The 27,068-nt window shown below is 47.3% G+C and overlaps 1 protein-coding gene across 2 annotated transcripts in view; it reads left to right on the forward strand.

The window, feature by feature from the left end:
• anks1b (ankyrin repeat and sterile alpha motif domain containing 1B) overlaps positions 1-27,068 on the forward strand; it is a 184,383-nt gene that overhangs the window by 132,523 nt on the left and 24,792 nt on the right. For both annotated transcript variants that reach the window (XM_084702070.1, XM_084702071.1), the window contains exons 14-19: positions 2,250-2,920; positions 3,346-3,471; positions 5,275-5,344; positions 7,396-7,502; positions 13,587-13,685; positions 18,713-18,865. In XM_084702070.1, the coding sequence (XP_084558196.1) occupies positions 2,250-2,920; positions 3,346-3,471; positions 5,275-5,344; positions 7,396-7,502; positions 13,587-13,685; positions 18,713-18,865 (1,226 nt within the window). The remainder of the gene's footprint in view (positions 1-2,249; positions 2,921-3,345; positions 3,472-5,274; positions 5,345-7,395; positions 7,503-13,586; positions 13,686-18,712; positions 18,866-27,068) is intronic.

The raw sequence follows: 27,068 nt of genomic DNA on the forward strand, positions 1-27,068 counted from the left end.
CCCATTTTAGATTTGCGCCAGGCGCAAAGTCATTTATCCCGCCAGCAAATGAGTAACCGCGCCGGAGTCCCGCCCACAAAGTTACTTGCGCTTTGCGTTTTGATACTTGCGTTTCAGATCGTTAAAATAGGGCCCGCTGTGTCTCTCCTCCTCTCAATTCCTGTCCCCCTCTTTAACTCTTCCTCTCTTCTTCTCTCTCTATTCTCTCTTCCTTTATTTCTCACTCCCCCTCTCCTCTATATTTATAGCGTTGACCACTATGAGAGAGGTCTTCACTTGTTCTCCTCAAATGTGTCCATTTGTGACCGTATTTCCAACCCTTCCTGGAATTGGGTGTCTGTTGTGTCTTCATCGGTTAGGGGACCTCACCAGTATGTTAGCTGGCTGCGTTTGGAACCGTGCGGTCACTCGAACTCACAAACCAATGCACACCCGCCGAGTGGAGTGGCGGCAAAAGAGCACACCCGACACTAAACAAGAAAATGTGTGTGTCGTTCATTCAGCAAGCTGTCTATGTGAGGAGCAATGAAAATACCCAGAGATCGCACCGGGCACGCATGCCCACCCTGCCTCATAACCAAGCGTTATGTGGTGTGTGTGCATACTGTACAGAGTTGATCATTTCCTCTGTCTCTATCTCCCTCTCACCCCCTCTCCCTCCGTCGCTGTTGCCATAGCGACCTAAGCTCACCTGTTGCAGACTGTAGCTGCTTGGGGGGGGGGGGGGTTGGAGAAAGATGGAAAGAGGGACAGAGAGGGTGAAAGAGAGACAGACGGGAAGGACGAAAGGTTGGGAAGAGACGGAGAAGAGATTGGCAAAAGCTAAATAAGAAGGGTGGAGAGAGAGAGTGTGTGTGTGTGTGTGTGTGCAGGAGAGACACTACTCACCTAACGGTGCGTGTGACGGCCCACGCATTTCTGACAACACGGCAGAGCGCCGATATCGCAACCACGGTTAGAGGGAGATCAGGGCACGTCAGAACACGTGAGGGGAAAACCAACGCACTCGAGACCGTCTGCTTGGATATGTGCTTCATTTCCTCAAGACGTCAGGGAGACACATCGATCAAACAGCGCATCGATACCGTACCGCCAAGCCTGTTGCTAGGCTGGGAATGTACAACAACAGCTGCATGGCAGACATGACAATGCAGTGTTTGATATATGCGGTGCTGCTGAAGGGGAGGTGGGGGGGGAGGCTCTGGGTTTGCCCAGAGGGTAGTGCATCAGGCTGGGGTAGGGCTCGATACGGTGGCCCTTTCTGAGTTCCAGGAACTGTGAAAAGCTTGTGTTGTCGGAACTTGGGAAGCATTCTCTTTCTCCTCCATCTTTCTATATTTCCCCCTCCCCCTGTTCTCTCCCTAGGTGTTGACTGAGTGGTAGTCAGTTTAGTGTGTTTGTATTAGCTGTTACAATTCAGACTATCAGGCACTTAAAAATAAATACTTGATCAGAAAATAATTAAATCCATTCTATGACAGTTTAAAAATACAGAAAGCAGAGTAACCTTTTTGTGGGCCACTTCACATTTATCCCCTTGGCAGATTTTTCTGCATGATTCAAATCCATTTTCCAAACCTTTTTGTGACAGTAACTATGGCCTAAGTCTATTGCCATGAACCGAGTTTGCTGTGAGGTCGTTGACTGCTGAACACAAATACTTCCTGTCACCCTGGAGTGAAGCACAGTGGTGAGACTGTTGTGAATGCACTTATCAACCTAAAGTGAGACTGTTCGCATAGACACACGCGCACACAAACTATTGAAACACACTCACTCTTCTTTTGTTGAGTGGAAAGGGTCTTATTTTTGCCTCAAAGCACACAGACAGCAGCTGCATCTCTGAATGCATCCATTTGGCTGTCATTATACCTCACAGAACCCAGTCAATGGTCCATACCTACATACAAATGCAGACCCGCTCGCGCACACCCACACACACAAGTGCAGGCATGCGCACTCAGACAAACGGCCTCATGCACAATCATGCTCATGTCTCACATGCACACACACACACACACACGTCACGCAAGTGCAGGCATGCGTGCGGGTGCAGCAGGGGTGTTAAACCTCAGTCAGGAGTCAGTCTTGACCGTCACATGGTCCGCAGCCACGTCAGAGACCCGTGGAGGTTTGGAGCAGCCCCCGTCTCCTGAAGCAAAGTCGTCCGTCCGTGTGCTGTGTGAGCTTACTTGTACGTACAGTCCACATTTCGACGTGTTTGTGTGCGCGCGTGTGTGTCTCCACAGACGACAGCCCGTACCAAAGGGACCCCCAGCCTGGGCCGGGTGACGAGCGCAGGCACAGCCGCGTGCCCGAGCAGTTCGCCGGCCTCCTCCACGGCTCGTCGCCGGCGTGCGAGAGCCCGGACACACCCTACCACCTCTACAGCTCCAAACCCCGCAAGCAGGCCGAGCCCCGGCCCCGCGGGAACTTCCTCCAGGCGCCGGACTTTGGCGTCGCGGGCCTCCCCCCTCTCCAGGCGCCCCTCCCCCCCACCGTCACCCCGCGCGCGGGCAGCGAGGCCCCCAAGAGTCCAAGAGAGGCAGCGGCGCCGGCCAAACCGCAGGTGGTCTACCGGACCATCTTCCACACGCGCGTGAACCAGAACCAGGGCGGGGCAGAGGCAGCAGGGGCGGGCCGAGGCTCCCTCCGCTCCTCCTCATCCTCCCCAGCAGCGGCGGCGGCAGCGGGGTCCTCTTATGTGAGGAACGGGTTAGCGGCGGCGTCCGGAGCTGCGGGGGCTAGGGGGAGCCAGGCAGGGAGCGTAGCCAGGGACGGGGCAGCGGGGGCTGGGTACGAGGAGAGGGCCTGCACCCTGGGGAGGATGCGGTCCATTCCCCGCAGTGTGCTGGATCTGCAGCTGTCCAAGTCTCTGTCCAAGTCCGACTCTAACCTGGTGGCTGTCTCACCCCCTCAGGTGAGATACGCTCAGCTTTGACACATTCTCGTCCCAGTTGATTGTTCCAAATTCTTACATCTCAACAGGCCATTTGATGGACATTTGTTTATAATTGTATTGTAAAACAAATACATACATCTTTATAATAATCAAAAATAAAAACAGTAATCATAACCACAGCCGATTTGAAGGGACCACCAAGGGAAGCACCAAACATCTAATAAAGTGTTTAATCACTTTCAACATATGTATTAAATACGTTGTATATGGTAATTTTTGATCAATAGAATACATTAATTAAATTAAGACTTATTCTCTATAAGACTTATAAATTAATTAAATTAAGACTTAGGCTCTCTGTTTATTTCAAATAAGTAGAAAGTCATACAAATAATTGGCGAAATATTATTTTGCTCTCCCTTTTTCTGTTTGTGCTTGTCCAGGAGGAGCACAGCTGGGGGTCTGGGGCCAGGGGCCAGGGTCCTGGAGGTAGTCCAAGCCCAGGAGACAGCACCAGCTCTGGGGCCAGACTGGAGAGAACCCCCTCTTTTACTGCTGAGTGGGAGGAGGTAAGACTCGCTGGCTGTTCACCACTAGCTGTTCACCACTAGCTGTTCACCACTAGCTGTTCACCACTAGCTGTTCACCACTAGCTGTTCACCACTAGCTGTTCAGTAAAGCAAGATAAATAAAATGGAACAGAAATGGTCTAACCAGATATCACCCACTACTATATTTCTTGGATCTGGAGTAAAAAATTCTAATTGATTAAAATATCTCAATTATCAGTAAAGTGTTCAGTAAAGTAATATCTTGAAAGTGTGGACAGCAAGATCTACTATATGAACTTGCTTGGTTGGTAGATTTTTTTACGTGTGTGTTTGCGCTTACGGCTGGTGTAGTCGTACAGTACAAAGTGCTACTGACACACATTCTGGCATTGTATGGCATTATTGTTTTTCTCAGCAGACTATGAACACACTGACTCACGTACAATAACTTTCTGGTCACTGCATGCCATTCAGACTGCAGACTCACGTACACACACACAAAGATGCATGCTCAAAGACTTTTAAGATGACATAGAAAGACAAAGACAAGATGGCTTTTTATGAAACCCTGGGTTATAGCATTGTCCGTGTGTCTGCATGTCAGCATGTTTGGGTAGTATATGTGCGTGTCTCTGTGTGTGTCCGTGTGTCTGTTTGTCTGCATTCATCTGTGTGTGCGTGTACGTGTGACTAAACTTAATTTCATCTCATAGATATTAAACCACCATCTCACCACACACATTTAACATGTGGATCGTGATTAATTACCATGCAGAATTTCCCATAATTCCGAGCAATTAAGATGAACTCTCATGTTTAATTATGTGCTTAGGGAAAACCTTTGCCAGGGGCGAAAAATGGATGCTTAGGAATCTGGGAGAAAGCACATTTGGAGCATGACTGTTGTCCTGTCAGCACGACGCTGCCACAAAGGACAGCCCACAGCAGTCAATAAACCTAAGATACTGTCGTCATTAGCAAGTCAACTTAGCAGCATGCCCAAATTACATAAGTGTGCCAGTATTGTTTAACTATTCAAAACTATTTACGGTTCTTTTCTGGTGCCCTTCTCAGCGCTTCTTGACCATGAAAGATGTTTTTGCGGCTCATGGGAACTGGCTAACAGAGCCTATTCACTGCTATATCTTTTTTTTTTTTATCCTTGTCACCGCTAGTGTGTAGCATTTGACACAAACAACCATTGAATGAACGTGATCATTAGATGGACACTGAGGATGGACACTGAGGATGGGAGACAGTGGACAAAATGTAGTCATTTAAGATGATGAAATCTGCAGCGATGTGTTGTTGCTCGTAGCCAGTGTATGAGCTTGGTACGGTACTGTAGCAGACCTGGGGTCAGCCTTTCATGTTGTTTATCTCACCTAGATGAGCAGGAGGCAGAGGATAGCTGCTCCCGCTTTAATGCACTTATGTGAACTTTATCGATTCAGACACGATGCTTGTTAAGACATTTGTTGTGAATTGACCATCTCTCCATCGCTCTTTTTGTCTCTCTCTCTCTCTCTCTCTCTCTCTCTAATCTCTCTTTCTCTCTCTCTCTCTCTCTCTCTCTCTCTCTCTCTCTCTCTCTCTCTCTCTTTCTCTCTCTCTCTCTCTCTCTAATCTCTCTTTCTCTCTGTGTTGCTTTATTTTTCTGTCTCTGTCTTTCTCTTTGTATACAAAATGTCTTTCTCACTCTCTGTCTCTCGCTCTCTCTCTGTGGTTCTGCTCTCTCTTTCTTTCTTTCTTTCTTTCTTTCTTTCTTTCTTCCTTCCTTTCTATCTCTATGTCTTCCTCTCTCTCTGTCCATCCATCTAGATTGACAAGATCATGAGCTCCATTGGGGCTGGGATCGGCACAGGGCTGGACGTCAAGGAGGACGTTTCAGGTGAGGGAACTGTGTTTCCCTTCATGATTGTGTGTGTGTGTGTGTCTGTGTGTATTAGCCGCTATCATGTTACTGTACAGTACTGTGCCTGTGGATTCATTGACTGGTTGACACTTGTAATAACCGTGTCAGCGGAGATAACCCAGGAAACACCCTGGCGTCTGTAGTGTTCCTTCTCTCAACCCCTCTTTCCTCCCCCCGCTATTTACTCTTCTCATCAGTCTCATGCCCCTCTGTCTCTCCTCCTCGCCTCTCTCCTCCTCTTTTAGTCCCTCCACACCCTCCCCTCTGCTTCCTCCCTCTCTCCCCGTCTGCTTTGCTGTGACCCTCCTCTCTCTCCATCTCTCTCTCGCTCTCTCTCCCTTTCCTTCTCTTCTACCCCCCTCCCCCTTCTCACCCTGTCACTCTTATTCCCCCTGCCTGACCCCTCTCTCTCTCTCTTTCTCTATCTCTCGTCTTTTTTTCCTCACTCTTTCTCCATCTCTTCTCTCTCTTTGTCTCTGTCCCTCGCTCTCTCCATCCATCCATCTCTCGCCCGCCACACGTTTATGACTGGGAAAGAATTCCCTGCTCGCCACAGGGAGAATCCTGTTTGCGCCGCAACTCTCCATCCAACTTACGCGCACGCACGCACGCAGACACAGACACACATACGCACACATGAACACGTGTGCGTATGTGTGTCTGTGTGTGGGAGGGGGCATCTCAAACCCTCCGACAAAGAGGCTCAGCCGATGTTATGGCTGTTATCAGCGACGCGAGCCCCAGTAGGGAGGAAGAAGAGAGTAGAGCGAGAGAGAGAGAGAGAGAGAGAGAGAGAGAGAGAGAGAGAGAGAGAGAGAGAGAGAGAGAGAGCGAGAGAGAGAGAGAGAGAGAGAAGAGGGAGGACGGAGATCAAGGGGGAAAAAATCTGAGAGAGTGCTTGAGGAAGAAGAGACAGGAGGGGGAGGGAAAGAGATGGAGAAGGGGGAGATGGAATAAGAGAGAAAAAGAGGGGAGGGAGTGAGAGAGCGCAATATAGACACAGGCAGAGGTACTGGAGAGGGAGGGAGGGAGAGAGAGTGCGGGGGAGAGCAGAGAGAGAGAGAGGGAGAGAGAGAGAGAGAGAGAGAGAGAGAGAGAGAGAGAGAGAGAGGGGGGCTGCAGAAGCATACAGATGAGAGTGGGAGTAGTTGAGGAACAGAGAAACCTAGCCACCTACCAGACTGCTCTCGGTCGCTCTCTGGTACACACTCTCACACACCGCCACCAGTGAGCGCGCGCATACACACACACACACACACGCTTTGTCGCCGATGGGAACAGGCGAGTGGACGCAACAGCTGAGAAGCGACGAAAGGGGAGCGAGGCGCCGAGCACCGCGACACGCTTTCTCGGATCTCCAACAGTCCAGTGCCTCAAGGCAGCCGCGCACGGATTTTTACCCCCAAGACAGCGGACCTCTCCTGTGGATTTAACCCCTCCCCCCGGACGACCCACCCGCCCGCCCGCCCCCTCCCCCCACCCCTCCCCAACGACCCCTCATCCTTGCTTTTCAGCTTTCCCTGGATCTACCGAGCCACCCACCTCCCCCACCCACCTCCCCCACCCCCCGTACCTGCCCTCCAGCTTGAACCCCCCCCCCCTCCCCTTTTTTTCATCCCTAGGCTGCTAACTGCCCCTCCCCCCGCCCTCCCCCCCTGGCCTTCTGCCCCCCGCTCCCCAGGTGACCATGCTCCGCCTCCAGCACTACTAACCCCGACCCCCCCCCCACCCCCGTCCCCTACCCCCGTCCCCCTACCACTCTTTCTCCAACCCCTCTCCTCCACCCCCCTCCGTCTCCGTCTGCCCCGTCCGCCTTCCGTCCATCCCGCCCCCCTCTCTCCTGAGCCCCCTCCCCCGCCATCCTCCACCGGCCAGCCAGCCGACAGCCGCCACCATGGCGAGCTCCTTCGACAGCCACTTCGCCCGGAACATGATGTGGCAGTGCCAGCTGTCCCAGCCCGACTGCCGGTGTTACCGCGTGGACGGCTACTCCCTGCTCAAGCGTCTGCCCCTGCACCCTCTCATAGGTCCCCGCTGTCCCATGCAGTCTGTTGGCCAGTGGCTGGACAGTATCGGCCTGGTCCAGTATGAGAACCACCTGCTCGCCAATGGCTTCGACAACGTGCAGTTCATGGTGAGTTTTTTTCTCTTTTTTTTGTCCGTCGGGCTTTCTATGTTTTTTTTTTTCTTCTTTTGTTCGTTTTTTCTCCCCTTCTTTTTCTTTCTTTTGCATCCGCGGTGCTCTTTGTCTCTTGTTTCCTCTCTCTCGCACTCTCTCGTTCTTACTCTCTTTCTCCCTGTCTCCGTTTGGAGACATGCTGCCTCGTTCTCCGTCTGTCTGTGCATTCCATCCCTGTCATGTCCGTCCCCGTCTCCATCCCCCCACCGTCCTCCGTGGCTGTCCTTCACTCTCCCAAGCCCAGGGATCTCTTCATCCCGTGCAAAGCCACGTCAACAGAGAAACAGCAACTTGCAGGGCTCGCACCGGTCTCCGACGGGCTCACGCGCTTCGACACGCGCAGGCAAACATACGCCAAGAGTCGGCCAGTGAGCCGAGGTGCACCGTGCCAGGTGTGCACACACACCCTCGCTCTCCGGGCTCCGCCAGGGGTCTGGAGGTCGGCCAACTATTAGCCTGAGTTTGCTTTCATCCCCGCTTCTCGCTGTGTGTTCTCTCTGCCGTTCATCTTTAGTGGAGGGAGAGAAAGAAGGAGAGAGGGAGGGAGAGAGAGAAAGAGAGATGCAGAGAGAGAGAGGGAAAGAGAAAGAGGGAGTGAGAGAGAGGCAGTGAGAGAGCGGGTGGGGAAGAGAGGGAGAACATTTGAAAATCAGGGAGGTCGACTGACTTTTTACTTTTGTGTGGGCGCGTGTACATGTGTACCTATTAGTGCGTTCAATTATTGTTTCTAAGCTGTGAGTCTGGAAGTCAAATAGGTCAAAAAATCTATCACAGTGCTGTTGATGTACACGCAGCATGTTCTCTGTCGGTGTTCTTGAACCAACACACAGTGTACAAACACACCAGTCACCTGTTCAGAGATCTCACTCAGGCTCCATTGCAAAGAGGGATCGATAGATGGATGGATACGTGTGGATGGATGGATTGACAGAGCGATAGAGGGAGAGAGAGACTGACAGAGAGTGGAGATGTGGAGTGAGTAGAGAACACTGAAATGTAGACGTTTTGAGGAGACAGTGACCGAGAGATGCGTGTGTCTGTGTGTGTGTGTGAATCTTTTTCATGAATGCACCCCAAGCAAGGATGTGAACCGGCAACCGTAGCTCCAGTCTTCATAGATCATTAGTCTAATAGCATGGCACATCAGAAGTAAATGACTCCTGATACAACATCTATTGATGCTGCCTTGAAGTACATTTTATGTGTATTCTGTACACTTTAGTGGTGGTGTGTGGGGGCGGGGGGAGTGTGTGTCTGTGTGTGTGTGTGTGTGTGTGTAACCAAAGGACTGTAGATAACAACCCTCAATTCCTTTGAACAACTTTATATTGGATCTTAGTCATTGTTAAAGTAATTAATCTCTCTCCTGAGATTAACTGGGTGCAGATAACTGTCATTCTGCACCCAGATCTGGTGTGCATTTTCCACATTAGTGAGTGGCTGCACGTGTCGCTGTGTGTGTGTGTGTGTGTTTGAATTTGTGTGTCTGTGAATGTGTGTCTGTGTGTCTAATAAAGGGTTTTGTGAGTATTAGACAACCCTCAGCCCTCTGCTTGCTGTGACCTGCATCTGTTCCCCTCGTTACCCTAGCAACTGCAGCCCTGGCTCAGTATTCTGCATCCTGGTTGTGTGTGCGTGTGCGTGTGTGTTTGTGTGTGTGTGTGTCTGTGTGTGCAAGCTTGTACGGTATGGATCTGTACAAAGTGGAGTGTGTTTGTGTAAGAGGAGGGGGTGGAGGCGGAGGCATGGAAAGAAATGCAGAGAGACACCAGTACTCTATCTCTCTCTCCCTCTCTCTCTCTCTCTCTTTCTCTCTCTCTCTCTCTCTTTCTCTCTCTCTCTCTCTCCCTCCCTCTCTCTTTCTCTCTCTCTCTCCCTCAACTTGGAAGATCTATGCTGTGGCAAATTATCATTTTTACACCCCCCCCCCCCCCCGTGAATTGCCTCCCAGCTAACCTGTGTTACATCAAATGATGAACCCTCTACTGGCCACTTTCCAACATTGAACTCGCCTTAAGCTTTCTCTCGTTCTCTCTCTCTACCTCCTTCTCCCACTCTTCATCTGCCTGTCTCTTCCTAATCAGCTTCTCAGCTTCTTTCGCTTCTCCTCTCTCTTATTTGCTCTCTCTCTCTCATTATTCCTCCCCTCTTTCTCTCTCCCCCCTTTCCTCTCTCTCTCCCTGTCTTTCTCGTCTCTTGGCCATCAATGTGGCTACCATAGGTATGTGTCTGGTCTGGTACTAAAGCACAGTGTGAAGCTGTTTAGGCAACACTTTACTTCCCTGGCAGAAAGCATTTGCACCGTGTTAGTCATCGGGTGCGTGCACCTGCGTCCCCACACGTTGTGATCGGAACGTGGGGAGAACCCCACACACCAATGGGCGGAACTCTGTGTTGTTACCTACAGTGTCTGGTGGTTTCACTTCCTTGGTTACATTTTGAGTCTAACAACACCCCCTAGGAGTGACATTATGAGGTTCTGAAAGTCATGATGCTCATCATTGCTTAAACGTGTGTGTGTGTGTGTGTGTGTGTGTGTGTGTTATTCATGCTTACCTGCGAAATGCACACTGGCTGCATTCTGACCTGAGCTCATTTTGAGTATGACAAAACAAGTTCCACAGACCTTTATCTTCCAACACACGAACACACCCTATGTCTAAGCTGTGTCTCTCCACATCCAGCAGCACACGGCACACAGCGTCGTGATCGTTTTCCACGTGTGCCACAGTAGGAGTGCTGAGAGTTGCGGGCAGAAGCACTGAGAGACTTGGAGAAGATGTCCCTCCTCTATTTCCTCTTGTTTAACTTTAGATTTGAAAGCTCCGCCATCTCCTCAGTAATGCCTTTTAGATATAATGAATATTGTATATAGAACTTCCGGAAACCTAATGCAGCGTTCCTTTCAAGTGTCGTGGTTGCTTCGTGCTCTCTGTTGCGTGAGCCGTTCTCTCGTTCTCTTTCCTTCTTGTTCTCTGTCAGTCACTTTTTTTTTGGATGTCATTAACACACAGAATAACTGGCAATATTCAGTCTCATTTCCATTTTCATGTATTTTAAGGCCCTTTGCAGTTAGGACAGAAAGCTTTTTAGATTCTTTATCGCAAAAACGTTCTGTTACAGCATGTCAGTCCTGGAAATTGATTGGTTCACACTGATCCAGTGCTCATGTACTGTATGCATATACATAACGGAAACAAATATAAATGAACCGCCATGCTGTAGTTATGGCCAAACTGAATGAGCTCAAATAAACCGAATTCATTTTCATAATTTTCATTCATATTAAGGTGATGAAAAAAGCTTTGTGTCTTTGGCCCCATTAGGCCATACATACAGGACATTCCCATTCTCTCCTGCCGTGCAAATATCATGGAACATGGTGTAAACAGAAAACGTTCTTGTGGTGAGTTAGGGTTTGTGCAAAGTGCTGTTGGTCTGTTGATTAGAAAGTGACCACCACCACCCTCACTCTGCTGATGCAGAGACTTGGCTCTCCAGCGTATGCTGGGCTCCATCGATGCTACAGGGCAGCACTCCGATTACTGTCTGTTTGCACATCATATTTTCTTCAGAAGTCTACAAGGAGCGGGGGGTCAAATTTGCTTCACCCACCGCCTGCTACTCAATTCAGGAAGTGAAATAAGTGAAACAACGGTTATGTTCCCGAAAAGTCTTTTTTCCCCTTTTCTTTTCACATTAGTGCTGTCAAGATTCATTAGATGAATCGTACTGCAGCCAAATGAACTTGACCCCAAACTTGTTCTACTGACCAACCTCTGGCAAAAGCCCCAGGAAATCACAAACTACTGACATTAGCCAGTGTGTCATCGTCACACTAACCCCTCATGTGTCCAGCATTTGGCTCCAATCACACACACACACACACAACCTATACTGGCTGTGGCTTGCCAGTTGCTGTTGTTGTTGTGGCCATGATAGAGTTTCTCTCTCAATGTGGACTCACGGATGGGGGTGTTTCCTGTCACCGTACCCCGCCAGTAAAGGACAAGGCTGTGGGTGAGTGATGGTAGGACGGGGGAGGAGGTTGGCGACTGTCGTCGTGGCAATGGGTGACAATGAGTGCTGCATTAGCATATGAGGGTTTTCTGGGAAAGAGATTGATGTATTATACGTCTGGATGGAAATCCAAAGTCTGTCATCGTGTGTGTGTGTCATCTTGAAAGTCAACGTTAACCTAAAAATGAAAACACACACACACACCCCTCCTCCAACTACAGTCATTACCCCCCTCCACACACACACACACACACACCCCTTTCTGAAGGTTACCAGTCATCATGCAGACGAAGCCAGAAGATTGGAATGGATTGATGGGGGTAGGGGCGGGAGTGTGTGTGTGTGTGTGGGTGTGTGTGTGGGGGGGTGTATGAGGGTAAAAAGTAACTACATTTTTGTAACAACAGATAATAAAACATTTCTATTGCTTCTATAATAAACACAATATGCTTTCAAGAAAAGCGTCCCACCTAACATTTGCAAAAATTGTTTATTAAACAAATACATTGTTTTAACATCTATTGAGATGAGAAATAGTTTGCTTAAGTCTAGCTGCTTGTGTGACATTCAAAACAGTTATATTGATTGTAGGTCAGGATGGCATCTCACCGCTGCTGTGGTCGATCTTTAGGGGAAATCGAGTTAATTGGAGTTGTAAAAATGAGGTGAGAAGTAGAGAACAGAGTTCTGAAAATGGGGTTTAATTTGTTTTTGTAATCAATGGTCAAATATATAATTTATAACCAATACAGAGGAAGGAGAGCACAAGAGACAGGTTTTTTTATTGTGACCTAATTTGTTAGTTTGCACACAGTACTAAAAATGGCAGTATATGAGACTAATATAAAAACGGTTTTATATAGCAAACAGTTTTGACCTAATATGGAGGGGTGATACGTTTTTGGAACTGAAAAGCGAAATGAATGGGCTCCTTGGCAATGCCAAAATATACGACTTTTGAAGTATCACATTTGACCTCATCTGATCAACTGTGGTGTGTGTGATCTGTCTTCTTCATCATCCCCGTCACATCTCATACTACAACCTACAACGAAGCATACTGTAAATCTCTTAGATAAAATATCAACACAGGTGAATGACACCTGGATGCACACATGAGCAAAATTCAATCTTGACAGAAGAAAACACGCTTTTTTATTTTCTGAAAGTAAAAGCTTACTTTTATTATCAACTTCTCTCCAATCATAGCTAGCTAAGATTCGTCCTGTAACCCTCTCATGAGTGTGCAAGACAAAGCACGACAGTATTTAATTTCCACTTTTCAGGCCTTTACTGAACTCAAACTCCCTTTGATTTCAAGTTCTGTGAAGTTGCATGTGTTGTAATCACCATTTACATTTTTGTCATTCATTTACATTTAGCAGACACTCTTATCCAGAGCGACCTACAGTAAGTACAGGGACATTCCCCAGAGGCAAGTAGGATGAAGTGCCCCTGCCCTTGCTGTTTGTGCCCAAGGACACAACATCATTTGGCACAGGCCGGGAATCGAACCAACAACCTTCTGATTAATAGCCCGACTCCTTAACCACTCAGCCATCTGACCCCCATTTGACCATGTCCTGCAAATGAGGCCTAAACATGACTTGCTTCAAGCTTCACTAAAAGCCAGTAAATAATCAGGGTTGATCACATGGCTCCATGGCAAATGTCCTGCAGTAGAATGAATTCGGCGTATGTGTAGTATATGTTATATGTACATTACAACTGTTGCATGTGAAATTGAGCCTTTATCATGAGCCACTATATTTTCTTTCTTCTTGGGTTTGGTTTGTGTCATCTCTGTGACATTGCGTGTTTACTTCCTGTATCTCAGCGCATCCTTGCAAATGAGACTTTGGTCTCAACTGACTATCCTGCATCAATAAAGTATCAAAAGGCAATCTGGTTTAGATTTGAGAAATTCATGGACCCTCGAGCACACATTGCAGATGGAATGAGTGATGTGACACACACATGGCGAGGGGCTGATCGTGTTCTCTCTTGTGGTCTCCTCAGGGCAGTAACGTGGTGGAGGACCAGGATCTTCTGGAAATCGGGATCCTCAACTCGGCCCACAGACAGCGCCTCCTGCAGGCCATACGCCTTCTGCCCAGGGTAAGAGTCGTACGATACACACACACACACATGCGCAGACATCAAGTGTGATGTTTTGGTTTTCCGTCAATTTATTTGGACCGAATTGGGACCAGGCTTTGTTTGACTGGGCTGAGATTGAAAAGCAGATTACAGCTAAAAAATATATTTCTAAGTTACTTTCAGACAAGTTATTTTGATAAAACAACTAATGGGTATATGTCTCAGTGGTAGTGCAATTTGATTGATACAAATGTCAGGTCGCAGGTTCAAATCCCCTGTATGTCGCTTTGGATAAAAATGTCTGGCAAATGAACACACTTATTGTTATTTGTTTATGGGATTTTTACCGTCATCGATTAAGCTAAGGTGAAGCAAAAGTTGTCAACTGAATCTTAGTCGTGGCCCTTCTGTGAACTGAAGTGCCTGTATTCTCTCCTCGCTGCATGATCGCAGCTCAGGGGAAGAGGGAGGGAGTTGTGTGGTCATGGTTCAGCGGACCAGTTGGGTTTGGGCTGAGTCAGGCTGGAGGCCCTCCTGGTTACAATAATACGGGCCCTCAGATTTGAGGCTTGAACGGCCTCAATTCAGGTCAGATTTAAATCATCAGGTCAGATCAAAGCTCGAGTGCAAGTTACTTTTAATTTATGAGCATTTGTTATTCAACGTTTTGGGTTCTTGTTTTGAAGAAATTGTTTCACCAGCCTGTGTACAAGGCTTGTCGTAGATCAATGGGTCCTAAACCTTAATTTAAACCTGACTTTACGGTGTGACTTTAATGCTTTTGTAGATACTGTTTACATACAATTCCAAAGGAGCAACTACAGGATGTTTACATACACAAAAATACTGGTGCTGTACAGACAGACCACTGATGTTTTTCTGTTCTCTCATAGTATTCAGCATCATAGACACAGAATAACATTTTGTCCCCAAATCTTGAACCTTTTTGAACTTCTTGAAACTTTAAGAAAGTCACAATTCTGATGAGTTATCATGTATCAATCTGAACCTCTCTAGACTTGCGTTGTTTTCATTAGAGCAACCTTTTCAAGCATACGTTTGCTGTGGTATATGTAGTATCCAAGCTGTTGTTGTTTGCTGCTGACAGCATAATAAGTATAGGACACTGCAAAGATGGCAGGCTTGAACTTTATAAGAACCATACTCAGGTAGGATACAAGTTAAGTGAAGCCAAAGCTTTAGACAGTGGGGAACGAGGATTCTGTCCAGAATCCATGTGTTGTGTCGTCTGCTTCTCTGTATTTACTAGGCCTGAATTAAGAAATAAAATATTAGTGGATGTCTACCATTAAAAAAACGTCCTACGGTTATTATCCTCCTTTACAAATTGTCTTCCAATTGTTTTCACAATTTCCTTCAAACACTTTTTTTGTGTTAAGGTTAATAGCTCAAGCAATCAAAGGTGTTTGATGCCGGTAGCAAATTTAGATATCACTCATTTTGTTGTGCAAGAAATCTGTACTATGTCTAAAAATCACATGAATAAAGAAAATCAAAAAAAAATGGCATGTCCATCATGTGCTTAGGACTGCCCAGCCATCTGAAGAACTAGACAGCCCTGGCTCTACAGTCAGCACAGATACACATTGTTGAAATGTAATGGCTAATCTTTAAAGGGACCTCAAAGTCCATTAAAACCTCTTTCCTATCAAAATGTCACTTCTCACTACTATTTTGAAACTGCAACTCGCAAACGCTAGCTTTTGAAACAGTGCAACTAGTGACGACACAAGTTGCAGCATCAACTTTGTCACGCCCCAAAATGTACATTTACCCGCCCTCTGGTTTTCTGGTCCAGGAACATCAACGGAGCTTGTGTAGATCTCCAACACTTTTTTAGCCACCTGCGCACTGCTCTGTACTTCCACAGGAATTTCAAATAGAGATAGATTGATAGATAGATATATACTTTATTAATCCCGTGGGGAAATTCAGGTGTCTCTCACGGCTCCCATATTAACAATAATTACAATTACAGACAACATGTACAGACAACACGATACAATACAAACAGACAATACAACACAATATGGCCATGCACAGGACCTCCCAAGACGCTGATCGGTCTGAGAACGTGTTGAGCCGCACGCCACGGAGGCTGCTGGACTGTCCTGTCAGGACATGGCGGAGGGGATGATTGACATTGCCCATGATGGCCAAGAGCTTTCCCCACATCCTTATATCCACCACAGTCACCGCCCTCCTGACCAGCTTGTCCAGCCTGTATCTCATCCACCGTGTTGCCAGCCTAGCCCTCCGCTTAGCTCCGGCTCTGCACCCGCGGAACGGCTCTCGAAGCTCCGTTGGGATAGGGCGCTTTATTGCCAGTTTAGCAGTCCCTCGTAGTGCCACAAGGGCCAAAAGGGCATGCCCAGTGTGTACAACTCAACTTTAAATTAGTATGTTCTAATAATACTATTAAGGCATAAGGCAAGTATTATAGACTACTGTTAAATAATATGGCTTTTACATTTTATCCCAAACAAACCTCAGAGTCATGGAGGAAGGTGACGGTTGTGGTTTGTTTGCCTAAACTGATAAGCGTGACCCTATCAACTCCAAACAATAGATATGATACTTTAATCAGCTGCAAATGTTGGGTGAATAACAGCTAATCGGCTTGGGGAGAGATTTTTTGTGATCACAAATGTTTAACCTGTCCTGCCCCATTCAGATATAAAGGCTACACTCACACAAGCAAAGGGTCAGCTATGATTTAATGTGAAGCTTGAATGGCTTTTTAAGGTTTGTGCTCAGGTTTGGGACAGGTTCAGTCATTTAGCAGACGCTCTTATCCAGAGCGACTTACAGTTAGTACAGGGACATTCCCCCGTGGCAAGTAGGGTAAAGTGCCTTGCCCAAGGACACAACGTCATTGGCACAGCCGGGAATCTAACCGGTAACCTTCTGATTACGAGCCCGAATCCTTAACCTCATGTCCCTTCTTTAATTAACTTCTGTTTTTAACCACTACACCAGCAGACACGTATGTTTTACTGGGAAATTAATTGTACCCCAGCCAAATACTGTATACTGAAAATTACAGTACATAGTGTATAATTAATATAATACATTCTATAATTCTAATTTATTATTACAACTCACATTTGTAATCAACTGGTGCAGAGTAGACCTACTTCCATGTACATTATCTCAGAACTGTAATTGTTTGTTTTGCAAATACTTAAGACATCTGCTAATAAAGTCAGCTTGTAATAATGTCAAGAGCATCAAATTGTTTCAGAAGTAATAATTGCTTCAGATAATGTCCCTTAGCCTGAGTTAAATTATGACAACTTACCCCATAGCAAGGCAAATAATTGGGAAATTGTCACAATTTAACAAATTGCCTTTAATCAGTAATGATTAAAGACATCAGTAACTGAAAACGGTGACACATCACCCCGGTCTTTCTTACATGCAAGGATGGACAGGTGTCCTTTATGTATTGAAAACATTTTACTTTGGAAATGTTTGCTTTTGCAACTGTATGCAAGGGATGGAATGTATATTTCATCCAGATGTGAGGCAGGGCTGCAGCATGATTGGCCAAAAAGTAGTTGTCCTGTGCTTCTTGTGACCAATAAAGGAAGTGGGGGCATAGCTAAATGATTTCTGCACGTTTAATATAGATATATTTTTTTAACTAACATCTATATATTTCCTAATATGTGTGTGTGTGCCTGTGCCAGATCATTCGTAAAGTGTGGTCGACATTAGGAACATTAAGAAGGGATGAATTAGATGAAATACATAGTAATATTGCACATTAGTGTCACACATACTAAAGCAGATTATGAATACACATACAATTACATGTAAATGTGAACACTCTCACTCAGTGTTTACATTTACAAAACATAAGTAGCCTAAGAATCTGTACGGGTTCATGGTAAAATAGACATAAACACCCAAAGGTGAGGAAGGGGGTGGCAGAGGAGGAACAACAGTAGGAAAGGGAGAGGTATAAAGATAAGATGTGTGTACCCATAGAGACTGAAACCGACTGTGAAAGCGACTGCATTGCCATAGCAGGGGTGAAAGGGGGGAGGAGGAGGGAGAGAAAGAGAGCTAAGCTTACAAAGATAAGCAGGCATCATACAGCGAGAGAGGGATATGGAAAAAGGGAGAGAGAGCAACTCTGGGTAGCGGGTCTCCCTTGACTTTCTTCTTCAGTCAGCACTTTACTCTCACCCCCCCCCCCCCAAAGTTTTCAAAAGTAAAAACTCCTTCTGCCACCCTCCTCCCCCTCTTTCAGCATGTACCCTTCCTTTGCTGTGCAGTTTCCGTCTGGAGAACAAGAACCCCACTATTTCTGCCTCTAAAGTTTTTGTGACTAAATTGCTAAAGAAAACGTAGTGTGTGTCATTACAGACCAACAAACAGTCTGAATGCAATCATTAGTCGTGTTTATTATAGTCCTGTGACAGCCACGGATATCAGATTTATTTCTGTATTAGAAAGTGTGAGAGCATATGATTTAACGATTGCTATCAGGATGTGGAGTTTATTTCAGGAAATATGACAAAACAAATTCATAAACATGACCTGCCCTGCCTTTAAGTCTATTCTATTGAATCATTGAGACTAAAAGAGTTGCCATGGCAGAGCATTGATGCCTGTATTTAGTTGAATGTTTAACGCACATTCATGTGGCCATAATAAGGAGACGAAGGAGACACACAAAAAGGAGCCGAGTCATCAATGTATCTCTCTTCCTCTCTCTCCCCTCCCTTTCTCTCTACCTCTCCCTTTCTCTCTACCTCTCCCTTTCTCTCTACCTCTCCCTTTCTCTCTACCTCTCCTTCTCTCTCTCCTCCCTTTCTCTCTACCTCTCCCTTTCGCTCTTCCTCTCCCTCTCCCTCTCTCTCTCCTCCCTTTCTCTCTTCCTCTCCCTTTCTCTCTACCTCTCCCTTTCTCTCTTCCTCTCCCTCTCTCTCTCCTCCCTTTCTCTCTTCCTCTCCCTCTCTCTCTCCTCCCTTTCTCTCTTCCTCTCTCTCTCCGTCCTTTCTCTCTCTGTGTAGGTGCGTCCGGTGGGCTATGACGGGAACAACCCCACGTCGGTAGCGGAGTGGCTGGAGTCCCTGGAACTGGGAGACTACACCAAGTCCTTCCTCATCAATGGCTACACCTCCATGGAGCTGGTCAAGAAGATCTGGGAGATTGAACTCATCAACGTGAGCTTGCTGGGTTTTTTTAATCGTTTTTTTCCTTTAAGCGTTAACTTATTGGAATGTTGTCAAATGTATGAGCCTTTGGCCGTGAATTCTGGGACAGAACGGAAAAAAAGGAGGGATTTTCTTTGTGCTCATTTTCTGCCGTGTCACTTCCTATTTCCTCTATTTCTTTGGCCTATGGATTGGTAAACGGATCTTCAATGGCCATGGGTAGCCAAGTGCACGTGGGAACATGAAGAAGGCTGTACCTTCTGTGCAAAGTGTCAGCCATACTGCCAGGTTATGACTAGTTGGTGTACTGTATATTGATTTGAGGGTCAGAGTTTAAGTTAAACCCCTTGGTTGTGTAGTGCAAAACCAATGTCCTGTTTATTGACTTCCGTCTTCCTGTGTCCCATTACTGTGGTAGTTTGACGGGTCAATAGCAGTGTAGGCTTAGATAGGACTTCATGCAGTTTATTGTAGAATACTTAGATGGTTTTTATATCGGTTGTCTTTCCTTCTGTCCTTCTAATGCCAGACAATCAACAAAAATGATCAATCAATCGATCGTTTGTTTAAAAGTGTGTAATCTGCCAAGCAGATGAGCCTCGCAACAAAAAGAGGACGAGAAGGACTGTCGAAGAAGGAAGAGAAAGAGGAGAAGATGGATCTTCTCTCTCTCTGTCTCTCTCTCTCTCTCTCTCTCTCTCTCTCTCTCTCTCTCTCTGGTGTGCACGTGGTGCAGGCTGAAGTGATGAGTTACATAAGCATGTGGGACGTGATGTCTCACCCAGCTGAGATGCCACCCACGCCGTGCGTGTGCGTGCGCGCTCACTGATGCGTAATACCGCGGCTGCATCTCCGTCGTCTTCAGAGGCCCTCTCGGCATTCAAAGTGGACAGAGGGAAGGACGAGGGGATTCGGATGCAGTCAGTGGGTGTGTGTGCGTTTGTGTGTGTTTCAGTCAGGAAACTCTGGCAGTGTTTAACCCGGTCTTACTGTCAGACAGCTGTCCGCCCCCTGAACCCCAAACAAGACTGCCTCCACATCCGTGGCAGGTAGCTTCCATCGTTCCCCCCAGATAGGTCAGGATAGACAGAACCAGGGGTGGAGGCCGGACGGGCGCTGCACGGAACAATGAAAATGGGGAGCGTTTGTAACGCACGCACCTAGCGGACGTGTCACAGCATGAGAGTTCTTGGTCTTAACCATACTGCCCGTTTTGACGTCGATGAGAGTGACTGGACGTGTTTGATGTGACAGTTAAGTTCCAAAGGGATGCAGCGCCCCTCGCAGTCATATGCTCCTGAAGTAGTTGTGCATGTGTGTGTGTGTGTGTTTGCGTGCTTGTGTTGGGGCAACAGGGGTGAGGGATAATGAGTGTAATGAGGAAGAGCACCGCTAGAGGGCACTAATGAGACGTTGTCATGTGACAGGATGTTACAGTGTGTGAATCTAATGTGTGTGTGAGTATGTGTGTGCACCTGTTTCTTTATGCTCGCGTGTCAGGGTGTATGTGTGCGTGCTGCAGCGCCTTACAATTCAATGCAGTACACTGTGTGTGTGTGTGTGTGTGTGTGAGTGATGCCAGAGTAAGCGTTCACTGCTGCTACCTCCAACTACCAAGCGGAGAAGATGGAGAGAGACAGAAAGAGAAAGAGCTTTCAGAATCTGAAAAAAGAGACATACCTCAAGGAGGAGAGAGATACGACGAGAGAAAGAGAGAGAACTGTGACAAATAACTGGGACAGTGGAGAGAGAGGTGGGAGAGAAGGAGGGGAACATCATGGATTTTCCCTTTGCCTTCCTTGGCAATCGCTTGATAATCACTATTTGCAACAGATGCTTTGGGTCTGGAGAAACACTAGAGAAGAGATGGGTATTGTGGTGACGTTTAAAATAGAGTGTGTGTGTGTCTGTCTGCATATATGCACAGGCCTGCCAGGATTAGACCTTACTGTTCTGGCAAAACCTCTTAACTGGATACAAAATACACACACACACACACACACACACACACACAATAGGAGCTCACAAACTATTCCACTCAATACCTAAGCCCTTCATTTTGGCTCCATTCTTCAAGTGCATGTGGTGGCAAAATAGTTTGGGAGATTTTGCTCCCTTCCGTCGTACGATATAATAAATAAACGGTGCCCTTTTCCGATAGTTTCAAAACCTTTAACCCATTTCTGACTGTGAATTGAAAAGAAAGAAGGCTCGACAGGGATACCTCTAGTGGTCAGCAACACAGCAGTTACATTGAGTGTCCACCAGATGGAGCGGTTGCCTCCCGGTTCATCCCTCTGCATTGGTCGCCAGACAAACCAAAGTGGAAAAGCTGCATTAAGCCAAGAACGGCGGAACTGGAGGAGGAAATTGCTCTCATTTTCAAGTGACGGCTCTTAGGAGCCTAGAATGGGGTAATTAAAAAATTCACTTTGATTCAAAGAGACTTCTTTTTTTCGCTCCCAGTTGCAGAGGAGAAAGTTTGTCTTTTTTCAATTTTCCCTAAGGACCATCTCTTAATGCATCTAAAAGTGGGTCTTCACTCACAGCAGGAATAACTTTAGATGTGTCTATCAAGTTGTGAGAAAAGAGATTTTGCAACAGGTTTGAGACTGTCATTGTCCAGTATGTGTATCTAGTCGTTTAGCATAGATAATACAGGTATGGATGTAATTCTTCTCCTGTCATCTACTAGCCTGCATCTCACATATCTGTGGGGATTTTATGTCATCTGATGCAGTTTATTTACCTGTGTGAATGGCTTTATTTGGTTGTGCACTTTCACGTGTTGCTTTGAAGCCCTCATTCCTGAAACATGTGAAGACGTGTTTGTGTGTATGACGCTGGGTGCTCGGGTGTGTGTTCATGTGTTTGCGTGTCATAAACCTACAAGGTCCGACTTGTCTTTTGCATTCCTGCCACAGAATACCATGACCAGGAGAATGAGCAATTCCACATAAAAACACTCCTTCTCTGTCTGTCACACACGGAGAAACACACCGTGTGTGGATCAGTTCTCTGAGCCCAGTTGGACCCTTCCAAGGATACAATCATAGGACAGTCATAGTGGGCGGTCAAGAAGTCGTCGAGCGAGTAAAAATAGTCCCAGCGCTTATCTCCAGCGCCAGTAGGCACGCTGTTGCCATGACGGCTACTGGTTACCATAGAGACCACTGTTAGTGTTTGTTCATGAAACAGCTTGAAATCAGATGAGCGTATAAAAGTTTGTCTGTGTGTGTGTGCGTGTGTGTGTTTTCCCATGTATCGTGACACCTCTGTCACCTCTCCAAATGCACAGATTGTCTCACGTCACATTCCCAGATGGTTAGTGCGTACATGAGCCGCAGCAGGCTTAGCGGCTACACACACACCTCAGGAAGACATGATTCGTGTCGGACGTGCAGTATGAAAATGTGCTTGTGCACATCTACACTTTTGTGCCCGCGTTCTAATGTCACCGCACTGCGTTCATTTTCGATCGTGGGCGCATTTGCCTTGGGACTGCGTGTTCCATGATAATATATTGTAATGGCAGAGAGAGTTTCAATTCATCCCTTTGTATGCGCGTGTGGATATTGTGTGGCAGACCCTAACACGTTCTGACTGCTCTATCCCACAGCATCACATGAGTAGAGCCTCGTAAAGAGATATTTAGGTAGAGTGACTTCAGGCAGTGGAGATTGGATTTCAGTTAGATGCAGACACACACACACACGTTGTCTCGCTCACTGTATCTCTCCATCACGCATGCTATCTATTTCGAACCCACCCTAACACACTGTCACAATCTTTCTTGTCAACACACACCCCACACACTCCACACACCACATTTCCACCATCCCACCTGTTGTCAAGTTTCCTAAGCGTCATACGTGTGCGTACAGTGTCTACGACATGTCGAAATGGTATCCCAATCAGTTGGCATAGTTTGGGCGCTGACAGTTTCCTGCCCCTTGGCCTGTCTCTGGTTCACAGGACCTGTATTGTGCAAGGTCATATGATGGTGAAATTCAGATGAGTCAGCAGGGAAAAATCCAGATCGATTCAGAACAACTTGGGGCATAAGGAATGTTGAAACGGAGAGAGGGAGAGGGACAGGCAGAGAGAAAGCGAGAGGGGAGGGGAGGAGAGGAAAGAAGAGACATTTTGGTGTGAGCTGTTTCTATTATCAGGTCTCTTTTAACTAGCCCTAACTGTAGAACCGGAACGGATATTTTTCACTCTGGAGAAACCGAAAATCCCTCGAGAATAGTCTTGGTGTCCCGGTTCGGTCGTGTCACGTTTCTGTCGGCGATATGTGAATACGAAAAAAAACATTTGGAACCACATTGTACATTTTGGAGACACAGCTGATCCCATTGAGCCTCGTCGTGTCCAGAATGAGATCCCAGAGAGAGATGACTCTGAAGTCCGGGAGACAGAGGTGGATGTCAACTGAATGGCTTTGGAGACGCACACACATAATCTCTCTCTCTCTGTCTCTTCAATACATACTTAATAACCCTCCGTCTCTGTCTCTCTCTCTCTCTCTCTCTCTCAAACACAATCAGACACACACTCACCTGAGGTGCCAGCCAAGCCTGCGTGAACTCGTCTCTAAACGGGCCGAGTGTCTCCATAGTAACGAGGTGGGGGAGAGAGAGAGATTAAGCAAGAGCCAGTAAGGGGGGGGGGGGGGAGAGAAGGAGACACTGTTCTTGGTAGAGAGAGCACTAGGAAAGAGAGAGATTGGGAGAGAGACCAGTACTACTAAGAGAGATGGGGGGGGGGGGGGGGGGTTGTGTTCAGAGCGTTCAGGCAGCGACATGTACGAGATCCAGTCTCTCTGCCGCAGCTGAGGGGAGAGGAGGAGTGGCAGAACGTCGGAAACCTCCGCAGAGAGAGAGAGAGAGCGAGCGAGCGTGTGGAGAGCTCATGTAGAGGAGTAAGAAGATCGGAGGAGAAGGAGTGTAGCAGGGAAACAGGGATACCGGGAAAGGAAGAAAAAAAACCCTCCACTCCTCTTTACTATTCTGCCAATCCGGTTTTGGACTTGGGACTGGACAGAGGAACAATTAATACAAAAAAAGAGAGGCGAGAGAGAGAGAAGGGGGGAGAGAGAGAAGAAGACTGCACTCCTTCAGTGAGAGATAGAAGAGAGAGACTTCAGCGCTCTTCTCCGCGGCGTGGACTAGCGACTCACACGGAGTACCACCCCCCCTCTCTCCCCTCCACCTCCCTTTCACAGAAGACAGGTAAGAATTCTGCGTTGAAGATAGAGGGAGGGAGGGAGGGAGGGAGAGAGAGAATGATCTGGGGATGGAGGGACAGCGTAAACGCAGGAGTGAGAGAGAGGTACCGATATGCGTGTTGGTTGTTGGAAGAGACGCGGGGGTCCATTGATTCCATTGTTCTTTGCTTGCCACTCTCCTCCTCCTCTGCTCTCTTTCTGCGTCTTTCTCCCTCTCTCTGTCTCTCTCTCCGTGTGGGTTCTGGTCTGTGCCCTGAGGTGATGAGGACATACGAAACGCCTCACTGGTGTTCCATCATCACTGCTGACTAGACTCATTTACACCTGATTACATTTGTTTGTGAGAGTGTGTGTGTGTGTGTGTACACATTTTCTGTTTGTGCACGCATATTTTTCCAGGAGTAATATTTAATCTGTATTTACGGGGGGGGGGGGGGGGGGGTGGTGATGGGGGGTTGCTATGCGATTGTCAGTGTACGCGTGTGATTCTACAGTGTGTGTGTGTGTTTACATTTCTACTTACAGTACGCTGCCACAAAATGCACGTGTACACCTCATGCAGACAGACACCAACATACTCTCACTTGAGCTGACACACACACACACACACACACATACACACACACACAGTGATTTAGATTAAGAAGGACTGCCTGACTTTATCTAGTGATGTCACATCACAATAGAAGACGGTGTTCTATTTGGTTGCATAGGAGATTAGTGTCCTCCTGACTGCTAGGTACCAGACACACTCATACATTCACTCCCTCAAGGGCAGGCGGACCAACTCTTCTACTTTTGAAGCCGCACCTTGTACGCCCAAGAATGTTGGCTTAAGGTGTGTGTGTGTGTGTTCATCTATGTGTGTGCTCAGTGGTTAATACTACCATTCCTGGATCATCTTTCTAGAAATCTCTCATCGTGAGGACATGGACACATTTAGCATGCTCGCTAACTAGATAGACTAAGCAACCCAACCAGCTAGAGTCATATCAGAGTTATGTGATTTGTCTTGGATGATAACTTTACTTTGACCAACTTTTTAAATATTTTTACTGGACCCCACCATAGTTGAGTTAGAGAGAGAACTGGAGTGCAAGAGATAGATGATATAGGGGGTGGGAGGAACAGGTGAGAGAAAACGGATATGGCGAGAGACTGGGAGTGACGTGTGTGCGTGGGTTTGTAGGCGTGTGTGTGTCTGTTGGTGTGTGTGTGTGTGTGTGTGTGTGTGTGGACATGCATGGTGTTATGTGTGTCTGTGTCAGTAGACATGTGTGGACGTACGTGTAGATGTGCATGGTGTGTGAGAGTGAGTGTGTGTGTGTGTGTGCGCGCATGTCGGAGATTTCGCATTGTTCATTTTTCCACAACAGCCGTTCAGGTCCAGACAGGAGGCAGGTCAGCCTGGAGGAAAATCCTCCACCTGCTTCTAGACACCGCAACACCGCACCCTTCGCAACCCACACACACACCCATCCCAATGCACACATGCACCACAATGCAGACACAAGCATCACAACACAGAGACGCAACACACGCGCCCATCCAACGCGCCCGCCATCTGTTTCCCTCGTCGACCAAACACCCGTCAAATCCTCACCCGCCACCCGCATGGCGACACGTACCGCATTTCGTTTCCCCGGCGGCCATTAGTCATTTCATGCCTCGGTCAAACTCGATTGGGTCAGTCCCTTCCATGTTTCTGAGTAAAAAATGACCAATTCTGGATCAGCTGAGCTTGACATCCAAACCTTGACCACGAAAGTGGAATTGATAAAAAGGACCCCGAGGTGAACGTGAGTCAATCTTAGCCCGACCCAACACTTCCACATTCCTCTGCCTGGAGCTGATATTGGAATTGTCCTGTGGACCTTGAGGCTTGCGTGGTCAAAGAAGGGATACTCCGCGTCTGCTGATGTCGACGACAGACCCACCGACCGTGGCGGGGATACACGTCGTTCTCGTGCCGAGAAGTTGACGCGTGTGGAAGCCCTCCCGTCCGTCCAAAAGCCTGTATCTGGCGCCCGCTGTCCAATGAGCGGCAAACGGGCACAGTGAGCAGTCTCACATGCAGCCGTGTAAGATCAGTCCAAAAGTCTGTTTCTGACAACACTGACAACGCTGTGCTGTGCTGTGCGTGTGGAGTCACGCTGTACTTTTGCTGTACTGTACTGTAGTGCTGGAATCCCTCACTCCCAGCTGGCTGAGGTTTTTCCTGCCGCTTTGACACGCTTTGGAGGATCAGCTTAGAAGTTCATGACCCCAAAATAAGCGGGATACTGCACTTTTGGAGCTTCTACAGTAATCTGATACATCCTATCTATAGAGGCGTGCATTGTTTTCCGTGGTATGCAAGTGTGCATGGCTGTGATGTCTGTGGGTTAGATGAGAGGAATTGTGTTCCATTTCTCTCTCTCTCGTCTACATTGGCTCACTCCCCCTCGCTGTCTCTGGCCGTCTTGCACTTGCGCCCACACACGCACATACGCATGCATGCACACACGTACACGGACACACACAGCATAAAGCTACCAGTCACACATTGGCTATTATTGGAGCCGTTTCCATCTCCATGTAGGAGGTTTTTATGCAAGCTCCTCTCTTATTGGTTTCTCACAGTGAATGAAACGAGTTCCACCATTGGTCCTCTGGACTACATCCTTTCCTCTGCACTGACGGCCTCTTTCCATATCAGCCCGAGAAGCTAGTCCACTCTGTAAGCTGGTTGCTAGGCAACCAGTGGTCTTTGGTTTCTTTCCAGTTTGTCCCCCCAGCATTGTTGAGGGGAGGTGCTTGCTATGTGTGTGTGTGTGTGTGTGTGTGTGTGTACGTATGTGTGTGTGTGTGTGTGTTAGGAAGGGCAGGATCAGAAGAAAAAGCTGTTGCTTGGTGAACACCGTCCACTGAGTGATAGAGAAAAGCACGCGTGTGTGTGTGTGTCTGTGTGTGTGTTCGATCCAAGGTCAGCAGAACAAATCA

This window comes from Hypomesus nipponensis, chromosome 7, assembly GCF_054491055.1.
Source record: "Hypomesus nipponensis isolate SF chromosome 7, ASM5449105v1, whole genome shotgun sequence".
Taxonomy (NCBI): Eukaryota; Metazoa; Chordata; class Actinopteri; order Osmeriformes; family Osmeridae; genus Hypomesus; species Hypomesus nipponensis.